The 15,050-nt window shown below is 43.2% G+C and overlaps 2 protein-coding genes across 4 annotated transcripts in view; one reads left to right on the top strand and one right to left on the bottom strand.

The window, feature by feature from the left end:
• B3GNTL1 (UDP-GlcNAc:betaGal beta-1,3-N-acetylglucosaminyltransferase like 1) overlaps nt 1–813 on the top strand; it is a 141,487-nt gene extending 140,674 nt beyond the window's left edge. For both annotated transcript variants that reach the window (XM_080398302.1, XM_080398300.1), the window contains one exon: nt 505–813. The gene's annotated coding sequence lies outside the window, so the exon portion shown is untranslated. The remainder of the gene's footprint in view (nt 1–504) is intronic.
• Nucleotides 1–15,050, bottom strand: part of TBCD (tubulin folding cofactor D) — a 129,530-nt gene that overhangs the window by 1,889 nt on the left and 112,591 nt on the right. For both annotated transcript variants that reach the window (XM_080394320.1, XM_080394321.1), the window contains exons 34-39: nt 14,176–14,297; nt 13,164–13,241; nt 6,876–6,965; nt 5,790–5,877; nt 3,814–3,923; nt 820–904 (exon numbers count right to left, since the gene is read on the bottom strand). In XM_080394320.1, the coding sequence (XP_080250446.1) occupies nt 820–904; nt 3,814–3,923; nt 5,790–5,877; nt 6,876–6,965; nt 13,164–13,241; nt 14,176–14,297 (573 nt within the window). The remainder of the gene's footprint in view (nt 1–819; nt 905–3,813; nt 3,924–5,789; nt 5,878–6,875; nt 6,966–13,163; nt 13,242–14,175; nt 14,298–15,050) is intronic.

Here is a 15,050-nt window from a genome sequence, read left to right as displayed (position 1 = left end):
TAAAACAACAATAAAAATCACAAAGCCCAAGAGCAAATTAATATACCACTGGTTTTAAGCTTAATCAGTTTACAGAATAGGTTATATGCTGTGGATGCCTGTGATACCAGGGAAGAAGCCTTGGATCATCAAGCACTTCCACCTTCTCTTGCATACTCAAAAATAATTTTTCTTTGTGAATTGTCATGTTAACACATGTTCTCTAAACCAGTAATAATTCAGCCTCCTTATCTTTGGACAGAGAGGAAAGGAACCTCTCAGAACCCCTTGGAAAATTCTGTACTTCTGCAATACTGAGCAGATGGGCAATTCCAAACTATCTGCATTAAAATGAAATGGGACCTACATATGGATAATTTGTCTGTCATCCTATGAACGTATAGCTTTTAGATTATATTCTTCCTCTTAGGCAGCGTTAGAATTCTGTGGTTTGCACAACATCTCAGGTTATAATTCTGCTGTTGAAATTGACGGGGAATTTTTAATCCCTTTTTCTTTCCCCAGAAAGGGCAGAGGAGCAGTTTTTGAAACATCTGTACTGCATTATTTAATTCCTGCATTTTGTTTGAGTAAGATGTCACACTGCAAGCCTGGAATGGTTTCAAGAAAGGAGAGCGGAAGGGCTTAAGCCAACAGTTTCAGCAATTCCATCTATTCTGGAGTTAGCTGTGAGGCCGTTCCTCCTGGTGCACACGGGTACGTTCAGGAACCGGCGCAGAACCGCAGCTGTTGCACAGAAGTTCCCGGCAGGCTTGGGGGAACAACTGATCGTTCCTGTGGTATTTACAGACCCCCCCGGAGCACATTTCTGTACTTCACCTTGGATACCAGCTGCGGCTTGGGCACTTTCATGAGATCACAGAGGCAGTTGCGTTTCTCTCGTACTACTGGCAATTCAGCTTCCCTGCATGAGGAAGTATTTTCCAGTTAATTCAGAAATAAAACCCCGAGGTTAGCTACATACATACAACTTCTTAAGCTATCCATTTTGTTATTATATGGCTACGTACACGTCTGTTCTTTCACGTAGGTTTCATATCTTAGAAGTTTTTGGTGTGTGTCACATTTTAAGGATAATGTAACATTTTTGTACCACCTGAAGCCAGATAAACCATAAACATACACCAGATCTTCTACAAGTGACCCGTTACTAGTAAAATGTCCAAGACAAATCCTTTAGGCTTTTGTATTCAAAAAATCCCCACTTATTCATACAACCCATTCACTAATTTTTTATTTAAAGCTACAGCTCCTTTTTTGTTTAAGACTACTTCACATCAAGAATTAAAATAAATGCCAGTGGATTTGGAGAACATTCTACAATCTAAAGAAGCCTTCTCCTGAAACAGAAAATCCAGACCTAAAACTTGTGAGCCTTTAAAAAAGTTTCTGAAGTAGTATCCTGTCGATGAGGTAATTTCCTCAAGAACTGTCAGTTACAAAAAGCCCCTAAATGCCAAAAATCCATACAGACAACATTCTTTTCCATGTTGTAAAAATCTACCACTAACTGGAATGCTGTGGGACTGGAGACTGCCAAATATTATTCACCATTTACAGTAGATTTATTTTGCTTTTCTTAAGTAACTGTAATGTTACTTGTATGTAACTGTACCTGATTTTGTACATGTAACAGTGTACAAAAACTATAAATGAGCTATTTAAAAATTTAACTCTTAGCACATAAACAGAGTTCAAAACTGCAGAGAGAAAGCATAAAGGGCAAGTTAGAAATAATCTTAACTTCTGGTTTTCTGACACCTTGGACAATTTATCATATTTAATACTGGAAACCTTCCTGTAGCTAAACAAAACTTATATAAAGTAATTCTTTTAACTCTGAATTATATAATCATAAACTGTCTATAGTTTCAACAACGAACAAATATGCATATGCCAGTAATTATAGCCTTCCCCAAATACAAATTCTCATTTGGCTTCCGGATGTTAATGCTTATTGTAATTCAGAATTTACTACGATTGCTTTGGCACTGGGAGAGCTTGAGAAGAACAAGCCGCTCTCGCTGACACTTCACAATGACTTCAAACCTCTTCCTTTGTAAACAGTTCAAACCTACCAAGATAAAACAAGTTTTAAGTAAACTAGCTCTTCATCTTTAATCTTAGTGCAATGGGCATATGGCAACAGGGAACTCAGAGCAAGTCCTGAACTAAGACAATAAAACAGGCAGCCAGTCATACCTTAAAAATGACAACGTGAAAACACAATATTTATTTTTCTGAAGTGGTTTTTACAACTATTTTGCTTTGGTTTAGTAACCCATTTATGAGCAGAACTGTGCTACCACCGCTTTTTCTGTAGCAATTTGGTGTGTACCGCTTCTAATTTTGGTATTGTAAACATCCCTGTGTGACGGCAGTAATCCAAGCCTATTCAATTGTTTCTGTTAACAAATTCTTTATGTAACTTCTGAGCAAGCCTGCTCTTAAATTCGGGTTTCATAAGCGAGCATTGAATCACACTAAATAAGTAATTTTAACAACAGGCAGAATTGTTGATAACCAGTTCTTCAAATCTGAGACAGTTATTCTAATTCTGAGCTGGAAAATTCAGAATAGCAGCAACCACTGCTTACAATGACAAACTTAGTTTTCTTTTCCCAAATATAAAATTAACAGTTAAGTTATTAACAGGAAAGTAATTAACAGTTAAATAACGTAAGCCTGCAGTCTGAAAAAATGTAAACCACAGCCTTAAGGTGTATTTGTTCTTTAAACATAGCTAGATACATTTATTTCCATGAAATGTCAATAAAGACAAAAAGCCATTTAATATAATGACTAAATAAATCATATTTTTTTTTATATCTGTCTGTTCTCATGTATTAACTTTGACTACTGTTTGAGGCAGGGCGATGGGCTAGTAGACCTATGACCGTCAACTCTTACAAGGAAAAACGTTTAACATGGCAGCAAAACTAATAAACTAATTAGTATCTTAAAATGCCGTATTTTCTCAAATATCTGAGGCACAAGTCTTTTATAAACTTTTCCAAGTGACTGTAACACATAATGCTAAAATTCGCAGAAAGAGAATAAACTAGTGCCAAGACCATGGTGAGTGTCCCCTCCTGTCACTCCAAGGGTGCCGACAGAACAGGCTCCTCCCGCCCCAGAACGCCCTTTGCTGCTCGCTGAGTCTTGCTGGCGAAGGACAGACCCTGTTCCCCCCGCCCAAGCAAGGAGCTAACGTGACAGGTAACAGCAGGTAAAAAAATGAATTAAAGCGGTTGTTGAATTCATGCAGTCATATGCTTGGGAAACATCTGAACTGTTCAAGTCAAAATATTTGCTCGAATACAATATTTGTAGCATTTTGAGTCATTACATTTCATGGGAGATTTGAGCTGTTCTGCTAATGCTGTTGTTTTCCAGCCTGCAAAGATCCTTCCTTTCCCCAAATCCTGCCAGTGCTTATAAATGCCAAGAAACTGTCTGTGCAGTTGACATCCGACTGTTTGCACAGCACAGTCTCTCTCTGTTTCATGGAGAATTTCCAAGATTTCCTCCCTTTTTAAGTTGTTAGAAAAACATGGATATTTTACCTTATCTAGTGGTGATTTTATAGACACCGCTTCCAGTGGGACAATATACTGGATGGTTCTTTAAAACAGAAGAATTCCTTTCAGCAATGCTTTTTGGCCTAGAAGCAATGAACAGCTAAAACTACACCATTGTTTCTTACAGCATCCTTGCCATCAGCTTTCAAAGGCATCAACGTTCCTTTAACTTCTGCGGTACAAACACAATTTCAGCTCTTATTACTGTCTGGCAACAAATTCACTCACTCACCAGTTGGTATCGCTGAGTATGGTCATGACCTCGTCCATAACGGTAGGATCCACCACGTCGCTGTAGGTTATCAACATCTCGTAAACCTGACTGGCCGTTGTCTTCCGGATCTACAGGGAAGAGGCCGAGGAAGCTTTAGTGAAGTATCCAGAGTCCTGGATGGAAGAGCCCAGTGCCAGTACTGGTTCCTCACGCTGACCATCATTTTATGGTGGGTGCTTTGTAACGCTCAGAGCGACGCTCTGTTCCTGCCCCTGCCAGCGATTTGCTGCAGGAAGAGACATCATCTCTGTACCTCAAGGAAATTCCCGCTACTACATCTGGCATATTTTCACTCAACTTTTGCAGGATTTCAGATTAAGAAGGTGACAGCTCTGTCCCTCACAGGGCACAAATGTTTGAGACTGGCCCAACAGAAACGTTTCTTTTCTTGAAATGACTCTGAGCCAAAGTCTGGCTCTAACTTTGGTTGCTGTGGGCTCAGACTTCCCAGCCTGGACAGTGGAAGAGTCAAAAAAACTCTTAAAAAAAACTGTTGGGAGATAGATGATAATGTGAGTAACACCAGGTTTTTACACTCCCGTTTCCAGCAGCAAGTATTTTTCCCAGAGCGCTGTTCAGCAGCGATGCTGGTGTGCGCACAGAAAAAGCGAGCGAGGCTGGTTTCTGAAGTACAATGTATAGACACATACTACATGTCAGACAGCAAAATTGCAACAGAGACAAATCCTGGTTGGGTGTTTCAAGAAAGCCTGATGGTAACCAAAGGCAGGCAAAGAAATTCCAGGTTTATTTCTGGAGCAGCAGTGCCAAACTAAATTGACCCATTTGTAAAACCAAAATATATTTATGATGTAAAGTACCAAAAAACCATGAAATTGAAATGATCTCTCTTCGGTTCTTACAGTGTGCCCTTCCTGCAAACAGTTCCTCGTGTAGCAAGTACATACAACATGGGAACAGTTGGAATAAAAATCTGAAGTATCCAACTTTGCCGAGTACCGTTTGATTTCAACCTTAACAAAAAGCAATAGGCAAAAGTAAACGGTGTTAGAATAAACAGTGTTGGTTTGCATTGGCCCAACACCAGGCTATTCAATGCGTTCTCGAGCCACTTTTAAGACCCCATGGGCTGCAGTTACCTCTGACAGCCTTTGTTTCCACTCCCCCACTCGACTATAGACGCAGCTTGGCGGCCACCAGTGGCAGCGGAGGCAGCGGATCCTCACATCCGCACCGGAACATCCACAAACGTTCCCAGTGAAACCCCTGTGCTGACCCCGGAGCCACTGCGAGCTGCCACTGGTGTCCGGCTGTCACAGCAGCTGCGAGTTGTGGCTCCCAGGTTTTGTAGAGTGAAAAAACCTCCAAACCTTACTAAGTCAACAAAAATGTTAAAGGCCTAAGATAGTAGTATCCCACATATGATCTTCTCTTATACATACTCAGAAGTTATAACTCGGGGGTTTATGCTCTGTTTCAGTGCATTATATCAACAAGGTAAACTTCTGATAAACCTTCCTGCATTGCACAAGTTTTCATCCCACCTGACAAAAAGAACAAATATATTTTTTCTCGAACCAGAATTACTATTGTGTTGCTACTATCAGAAATATCACAACACTAACAGTAATTTATCTGATTGGCGCTTTCAAGCCCTAAACGGTGAACAAATCTTCCCTGGGCTGGGTGCTGTGTAAAAGAAACAAATGACTGAGGCACCTAAATTGCTTCTAATTTAAAACAGTAAGGACAGAAGGTGGAAAATCAGCAAGTGGAACAGCCAGGCACGCTGCAAGCATCCATTAGCCTTTTCAGGTGGCAGCGTTGCAGATAGCTGACCCTTGAGAAATAAAACCTCTTCTATACATGAATACCTGTTAAAAATGCTGCTTTCATGCACTTTGAATTAGTTTTTACTTGTAAAGTATTTAAAATAATACATGTGATAAATATGCCGTGTCTGCAATACTTACTACAGGAAATGGATGGCAAAGGAGGAGAAACAACTGGAAGAAAACTTTCTCTCTCATGTCTCCTTGAAATTGAATCAGGCCACAAAACCTAGAAGACATAAGAAATAAATAGATCTTGTGTTAGAACTGCAAAAGTACATTTTGAGGATCAGAATGACGTGTACCAGAAAAAAGGGCGGGAGGACAAACTTTGCTGCCCCCAGGAAATCTCAGCTCTAAGTGCTGTGGGAAAGCAAACACGGCGGGTAAGCGCACCAAAATCCTGCAGGGTTACTGAGATGCCACACATCTATGCCAAGGACAAATACGGCTTAAAGCTCCTCACCGGCAGCACCAAAGTCTGCGCTAAAACCCACGTGTGACTCAGGCTCTCACAGACGACGAGAGCCTGGGCCGGCTGCACGCGGCAGGGCAGCGCTGCAGGAGAGACGGTGAGGGAAACATGGGCTGCACCTCAGTTTAGGCTTTCGTACACCCTGAAAACGTGACCAGTAAGTGATACGGAAGTCAATAAAACCACTGCTTGCCATTGTTATACCTGAATAATTTTGCCAGGTTGCTGCCCACAAACCCTTACACTGCCTTGCAATGCTCCGGCTGGTGTTTTCCCTCCTCCCCTCACCCCACATCGCCCTTCCTGGTGCGGTTTTGGGTTTGGTTTGCCGCCCCTGCTGCCTGCGCTGCGGGCTTTCACCCTGCAGCCAGGAATGGTGCAAGAACGTTCAGCAATTTCCAGTGCACGTACAAGATCTAATGGATTTTGCATATTTTATACATTTTGCATTGGCATGAGTCGAGCTCTCTACAAACAAAAAGCAAATGATTCACTGCATCTGTAAGAATTACCATTAAGAATAACATACACTAAGTAATCTTAAGAATAAAAGTAGTTTAATTTCATCAGATCCTTCATGTTTTCACTCCAACCACCCACAAATACGACTCTGACAACCTCCTGTTACACCTATCTGCGTGCATTTTTCATTTCTATTACACAGGACATGGATCTAGCCGTTACAGCTGGTAATTTACATTTTCTTTACTTTTTATGAGCAGAGAAAAGGTTATTTTATTTCACCAACTCACACTCCTATGCTGGAGCGAAGCTTCCGGACGTCTTTGGATCTTTTGATTTCTTCTTTACAAAGGGAAAATAACTTCACTGCAAAGGGGTGGCTGAAAATGGGAAAAAAAAAAAAAGAGCAATAGATTTCACTAGAATTTTAAACACAATTAATGATTGCAAAGATGCCAAATTACCATTCAAAGGAGGAAAACCACAACACAGAGCAGTACTGGCTCCTTCCACAACAACACGCCCTGCTTTAGGTGGCCTTTGGTAAAGACACAGTGAGTTTGATCACCATGTTTGGCCCTTTTTTTCTTTTTTTTTTTTTTTTTTTTTTTTTTTTAAACTGAATGGAATAAATTACTATTCATTATTTACATTGCTGCTACCTGTATGCTGAGGAGTGAACTAGTTATCCAAACTGATTCAGCATAGGCATGATAACTGGCCAGCCATGGCCTGTGTTTACAGCAAAGCATGGTGTGATCAGCAATACGGTGTCAGGAATGAAAAGATTTTATAGCCAAACAAAAATTACTTAGCTGATGTATCACCGCGGTCAGTCCTTAAGGCCTTCAACAAAACTTTACATAAAAGGGGATGGATGTTGTTCTTAAATACGCAACCATTTCATAGCCCAAATTCCTTCAGTGATTCCAGACAACGTAATTAAACACAGGGCTTACAGTTCTGTTGTGTGTACGAGTCATGAATCCATCTTTAAATATATTTAGCAAATTCTTTTCTTTTTCCACACAGTGTGGGAAACGTGATTCTCACAGCTCATTCCCAGACACCCATACAAACACAAGTATTGTTAGTATATTCCAAGGATCTATTAAAGAGAAGTAAAGAGGGAATATTGCTTTTATTTCAGTTCAAATTATTTAATCTTTTACTTGCGACATTCAAAGCTGAAGTGCCATAGATGCAAAAGAAACTATTTCATGTTTGCCTAGTAAGCGTAATTACTTCTAGACTGCATATTTTGGAAACCTCACTGCATTGTGTATGGAAAGCAGAAAGCAAAAATAGTAACGTTTATTTTCTGCTACCATGATTCAAAGCTGTGGATAAAAACTACTCAAAAAAGCTGTCTAGTGTCATCTGCTGAAAACCAGAATGTTTAAAACAAGATGTTTATAGGAGTGACAAAATGTTTTGTTAAGTTAATGCACCTCATTATAGACAGCCTTCCAGACAAGAGTTAGTGGGTTTTAATTACTTCTCAAAAATTCTTAACAAAATACTGGCAAATATTGACTTGATTAAAAAACCTGGACAACAAACCATGGAACCATTAAGCTAAAGAACGCTGCCTACGGCTGGCTCAATATGGTCCAGAAAAAGCACACAAAAAGAGGAAGAAAACTGCCAGGTTTTCAGCGTTCATCTTGAGGCTTCATAAGAAATTTTCAGAGTTGATAGGCGCTTTCAGGACCAAGAATCTGGGGAAGGCTGATTTGAAATACCTCCACCAGATGCTGATAAAGTTCCTTGCAATCCGCTGCCTGCGGTCACATCACCGCTTCCACATGCAGCGTACGGGAAGCACACACATAGGAGAGACATGATGAGAACGACAGGCATCCGCATGCGAGAGCGCGTGTGCGTCCACAGACATCCATGTCTCTAGGTAGACGAGGGAAGAGCGTATCTGCTCTCTTAATATTAAAAGGAGGTATATTTTTTCCTACCTTGGTGAAATTTCTCCTCCTCCCACCCCCAATTACACAAAGACATTGTGTGGACAACTAATTACAATACCTGCAATGCATGCCTGGCTTTCAGCACAGAACAACGGCAATATAGCGAATTAGGTGAGATTTAAATCGGTTGAACAACAGGGACATCGCTGAGAAGTACAGCAACAAAGAGGCCAATTGGAACAAGAGCATCTGGAATAAATTTAATACACCTAACCTTATGTGCAGCATTTTGTGTTTAAAACAGATGCACTTTCCTTTCTGTCATTTGCCAATTTCACATTTGTAATAACTAAACCTAACCTATGTGTGATCTCAAACGACTCAAATAGCTTGGCCTCTTGAAAGGAAATTGAGAAAATTCCTTCTCCTGTGTGGGCACAATGCCAGCAGAAACAAGAGCCGGCGCCTGGGGAAAAGAGATCAGTCTAAAGCCTTTACGTTATGTAAATTGGGCACACGCTGTCCTGCAAAAAGGTGCGGGCTTGTTCCTCCTAAAGGTGAACCGAGCTTCGGCCATCCAGCCGCCACCGCCGGGCTGGCCCTGGAGCCAGAGGACAGCCACCACCCCCTCCTCTTCCCTTTATAGTTTATTATGCTGTAGCAGTGTAATTGCTGTTAACAAATTCCGTGGGAGCATGGAATACACAGAAATTGTTAGTCAGGGATCGGATCCGTGGGGACACATACCATCTGAAAACCCTGCGAGATCACCAAATCAATATTGTGCATATACAATGCACAAACACTTTGTTTTGTAAAATACACACACACAGAGAAACACCACTTTTACGTGTTAGTCCAGAAAGCATCAGATCCTGAACTGTCACTCGAAGGCTATGCCGTTCACATCGTACCCAGTACGAGGCTGATCTTACCGTCCTTTCCGTGGAACTAGCAACCCACCCGGGCTCTTGGCAAACGGAGCGTCCATGGTGGTCGCTCACTCATGAGACCAGCAGAATGACTCCAGCTCCAGAGCCGTACCCAGAAAGTAACGCTCCAGTGCCAGTTTTGCAAGCAGCTTGGGTTCCTTCTCCTTTATTCTCCCTATCCCTTGTCCCACTGCCAGCAGGGAGCTGACAGTCACCACTATCTTTTAAGTGTAGCTGCTGGTGAGTTTAAAAGAGCCCAATATTTATTGACACGGCTCTGTTTCAAGCATGCCGCCCTTTGCCACCCGTGGTCTCTCCAACCCACGAGCTCTCCCTACAGCATTATGGAAACGGCTGCACAAATTCACGGCATGCAGCGAAATGAAACCAGGAGGTTTTGGGTTGTGCCACCACAGAGAAGAAATGACATTTCAACTACAAACTGCCACCCTGTTTGGGGCGGGGGACAGGCAGGGCAGGGTGGGAATCACAGGTGAAGGATGCTGAGCTTTCACAACAGCTTCAGGCCATTGTACGCCCGCACTGCTGCCAGGAGGAAAGGTTCCCCTCCCCCACCAGCACTGCTTCCCTCCTTATTCTGGCACAATTTGTGAGCACACAGCGGGACAGATTGAGGAACTACCTCAAGCTGAATTTTACTGGGAGAAGGGTATTTTTAACCTGGAACAGTTCTCTAATGCCATTCATCACGCAGCAATACAAACCATTCCTGCCTGTTCCCGGGAGGGGGAACCTCTTGCGCTGGACATGCAGCTTTACACCAGCTTAAGACCAATAGGAAGTAACACTCTGAAAAATGGCAGGCAGGGCTTTGCTCTTCACACTAAAGATTCAAAACAAGCCACAGCACAACGAAGTAAAGCTGCCTTTTGACTGTCCTGGTGACACTGGAGTGGCTTCACTCCAAACCCCACTGGACAGGTATTCGCCCTACACCGCTTCCCCACCGGCACGTTCAGCGGGACCCTGGCAGAGGAATGACCCACCAGGACAAATAACTCTCCCTTTAACCACGAGCATCCAAATGGTGGTAACAGAGGAGAAACAGCCAGTGGTTCACCCGCCCTCCCACATGGAGGTGACAAGACTGGCCATGAGGGGAGCGTCCCCAGTGCTGAAGTTCACCTGCAACACTGTGCCAGGAACGCCAGGAGCTAGGTACCAGGCATGCCAGGAGCTAGGTACCAGGCACGCCAGGCACACCAGGAGCTAGGTACCAGGCACACCAGGCACACCAGGAACTCCGGGCTTCGTGTCCCCTACCTGGAGCTGCAGCGCGAGGCGCAGGCACACAGCGCAGGTTACACCTCTGCAGGGTAGGAGTGACACCATGTGGCAATGTGCTTTAACGGGAGCACGGAGCTCCTGAGGAGTGGCAAACTAATTCAGCCAGCAGCTATTAATCCTGTTTAAATTAAGCAGAGTAGGATATTACCTGCTCTGGACAGCTGATGTTTTAATAGAACAAAACGGTCCAGGATAGTGCACAATATCCATCTGAAAATTGAAAATACACTTGCAAATCCTTTATAACATGACAGTTGATTAAAGTAGCTGGTATAAGCATAATCCTGATGCCAAACATCCTGCAAGCCAAGTTCCCTTGCTAAAACTCCACTCAGGCTAATGTGGTAAAAAACTAGGGAAGGAGATGAAATGGGAGCCAAACACCCCAAGGAATGCTGATGTTTCATTCCCAGGTTCTCCAAAAAGTTTCCCATTTGCTGTATGGCAAGACGGTCCCAGCAGAACAGAAGCAACTGGGAAGTTGCTCACCAGCAGTAAGACTGTTTCCTAAAAGCAGCCATGCACCTCAGCCCTGTTATTACAGCCACACTTACATAAAGTACCCGACAGCACATGCACACATGGCCTTTCCATGCCACCCAGCAAAGTCTCTCAACTGTCGGGCTCAGTTTGCATTGTATTTCTACATTTTTATGGCATGCTTCCTTGAAAAGGGAGTAAAGAAACAGGGCCCAAAGTCACGCTTCTCTTCTATGCAAAAAGGAGCAGGTGGCACCCAGCGGCGCGGGCGGGCAAGCCTCGGAGCCAGGCTCAGTGCTCGTCCACCCCTACCATCACCCGAAGGGCACTGAGCCGCAGTAAGAAACCACAAACGTTGCACCGAATGTGCTGATAGCACAGGGGCCCTCAGAGCACCGCAGAACCCAGGGCGGCAGGGTCACTTCGCTCGCCCTGAAGCACACACGGAACTCGTTCCTGATCACCTCCCAGCCATGCGGTACATGTATTACCAACACACTCACACGCAGGAACTAAATTCTCTGTCTCTTTCTAGCTGTCATCAAAGTTTCCAGAGCTCTGGCTTTCCAGAGCTTTTGTATGAGCACGAGTTCTTGCACTTCATGCCGGTATTTCATTCCCTTGCCATAAAAATGATCCACAGGGCTGTATAATTATTACTTTCCTCTTTTGGTTTTATCATCAAACTGGAAGCAAATACATTTGGATCAGCTTCAAAACTTTTCCCCCCTCCCCCCATAATCCCCTGGATTCTATTTCAGGCCTTTTTAATAAGGCATTGCAAGGGCACCACAGGACTGAGTTTGCGTGTCCCTTACACAGCACACGCAGTGATGCTACCACACGCTTTCTGTTCCGTGACCTGTGACATGGGAGCCAGGCTTTACCTGGCATTTCCCCCCATAACCCTCATCTTCCCCAGTGGGGTGGACTGGAGCCTGTGTGGAAGTCCCAGATCACTGGCACAATTACCAAACTGAACAAGCAATATTCATTCCATCTGAATTTGACTCATTTAAAATTCCCATTTGAAAAGGGCCTACCAAATGTTATATAAGAGAAACTATCTAAATGCACACTTCAAAACAAGAGTAGACTCAACTGGGGCTTCTAGACTGAGAAAAACTTTTCAAAATCATGTGCTGTCAGCGATGCTTGAATCAACAGAGTCCAAACCAGGTATATGTACTTGTAGGATTCACGTTGTACAATTCTGCAGATGCCTATAGATGTGCCAAGATGCTGCCTGAGAATGTTTGTGGAATATATTTTAATATTACTGAAATTAAAATCATTCTCTTCTGAAACATCTGCAAAACCCCATGATTTCACATTGGAATATCTTTCTCCGTTTATCCATTCCTGAACTGAAGACGGAACTCGGTGTGGAGAAGCTGGGACATGCCTTTTTTATTATTCTTATTAGAATCTTAATTAACTTCTTTGGAGATACTCACATTGACAAAAGCAGGGAGGGTTTGGAACCAACAGCTGGTAGGCACGCTGTTTCGCAGCATCCCCCCAGGACACTGCCATGGCTACAGGCTCACAGCGCAGCCAGGACGTGCCCCACGAGCCTGCACGCAGGAGGCCAGTGCAGGGAAGGAGCGAAACGGGTCCGACACTGGCCAGGCCTGCCAGGTGAAACGTGCAAATCAGACCCAATTAACGTACCGGTTGGAGAACATGAACCAACAACAAACTTCTACACTGGTATGAGAGCTGAGGATTTTATCAAAACCCTGTCAAGGCTACCTGGCCAGGATGTGTGACCGCTGTCCCGCTTCAGGAAAATTAAAACATTATCTCCACACACACTCACGCTTAAGAGTCCTACACACCCACACCTACATCCACACTAGCATCAGCCGGAGTAAGACTGAAGAGGCATGTTGCATGGTGGAAAACAAACAAAAAAAGACTTTCAGCAACTTACTTCTCTTGGTTGGTAAATAAATCATAACAGCCATTTGCCAGCATTTGGTCCAGCATAGTCAGGAGAGGTACAGACACCCTGGCAGAAGAAAATAATTTAACGATGTAAATACACTTCTTGGCATACACATATACAGTATTTTTAATTAGAAGCAAAGAAAGAAACTTCCTATCGACCTACACATTTAAATTAGAACTCTAATTTACACAGAGGAGGGTTGCTCAGTAACTTCTGTGTGTTGGCTGCGAGGGGGGCATTCCGTTACAGCCAAAAGGAAAAAACCTGATTAACAACATGTCTGGTTTAAACTTGCAGTGTCCTGAAAACACAATTAACGGTAGTAGAAAATATTAATTTATCTTCTAGTATATAAACAACATATTCCACAAAATGTATCAGAAGTTACAACACCTTCTCACTGCAGGTAACTGCCAAATGAACCAACACACAACACATCAGCTGGAGTAACCATGGTCATGTTTTCTACTTCAACAGCTGAGACAAGAAATAAAACACAGATAAAATAGAATGGAAAACTTTATTAATAGTCATGGGTTTTTTTCCAGTAGGGAATATTTTTTATTTTGCACATGTTTGATAAGTGAGGCTTAAAGAAGTTCATCTTATTATGCAGAATAAGTCACCTTTAAAGAAAAACTTTTGCAAGGAAATTATACTTCAAGTATGTGCAAAAAACCACTACCTAAATGAAACGCAGACTGAACTACGCTGAAAAGTGTGCAGCAATATACAACCCCCAGTACTGCATTATATAAAAACTGACATTTATTACCTTATGCACAATATTAACTTATAGTAAATGTAAAATACTCTATCGTCACTCTTTTGTTATACGTTTTACCAAAAGCACTGCTGTACCAAGCAGATATATTAACGCAAATTTACATGGGCTCAGGCATACTTTACCCAGGCACGGTAAAGCCGGTATGCCATACATCTGACTTCTAATAGTCCTGCTGTTGAAAATAAGAAAGCAATAGGAAAACATTACCGGTCATTCCGCAGGTTGTCCTCAAAGACCTTTAGCAACGTCTCACAAAACCTCTCCATAGCGCTGGAATCATGCTGGATTTTCTTCATGTAGTCAAACAGGCTCTGGGCAGAGTATCGGAGCTGGGGGGAAGGAAGCTGCAGTGAGGGCAGGGGGAACAAACCCACCGCAAGACACAGGCGCCGCCTGCACGGCACCACGCTTTATCCCCCGCGCCACGAGGCGCACACCCGCACTGCGAACACTGCCACAGCAGCCGAGTGCATAAATTCGGTAACGATCTCTGACAGGAAGACGGCTATTTTACTTTCATTAATCCTTTTTTAAGGAAGGTTTGGTTTTTTCCTTTTAAGTTTTGCCATTGTAGGAAAAAAGACCACATTAAAGGTTCATTATATTCTTTCCCTCCAAACAAAACATCCCCAAACCGCTAGGATTATCCTGCTTTACTTCAAATAACAATACTGTCATGGCTCTGCAAGTTCAGAAGCACGCAAGAAGTTCAAGAGGTAATATTTATTAAACAAGCTGATGTAATTGAAAATGAAAAAAGCCGACAAGCTCTTGGGCACATGGCGCAGCCACACAAACCAGCGGCAAACCCAGCTAAAAATTAAAAACAACTCAGAAATGCTAAGTCTTGGGCTAACTTCATCGCGCTGATCAGCTGGTTTGGGAAGATGGCAGGAGGCTTTAAGTGCTTCTGTTCAGGGTCCGCTGGAAGCAGCCCACGGAAGGGTCACGCCAGCTGCTAAACGTCACGGGCCCCATCCAGCCTTCGCACCAGGGGTACCTGCCGCCAGGCCCCAGCCCCCGGGAGCCAGCACCGGCACCAGCCAGGCAGGCCGGCTTCTCCTCTCCCAGCCCTGCCGGAC

The sequence above is a fragment of the Falco punctatus genome, assembly GCF_963210335.1.
Source record: "Falco punctatus genome assembly, chromosome: 1".
Taxonomy (NCBI): domain Eukaryota; kingdom Metazoa; phylum Chordata; class Aves; order Falconiformes; family Falconidae; genus Falco; species Falco punctatus.
The sequence above is the reverse complement of the archived record's forward strand: the minus strand, read 5'-3'. Positions and strand labels throughout refer to the sequence as shown.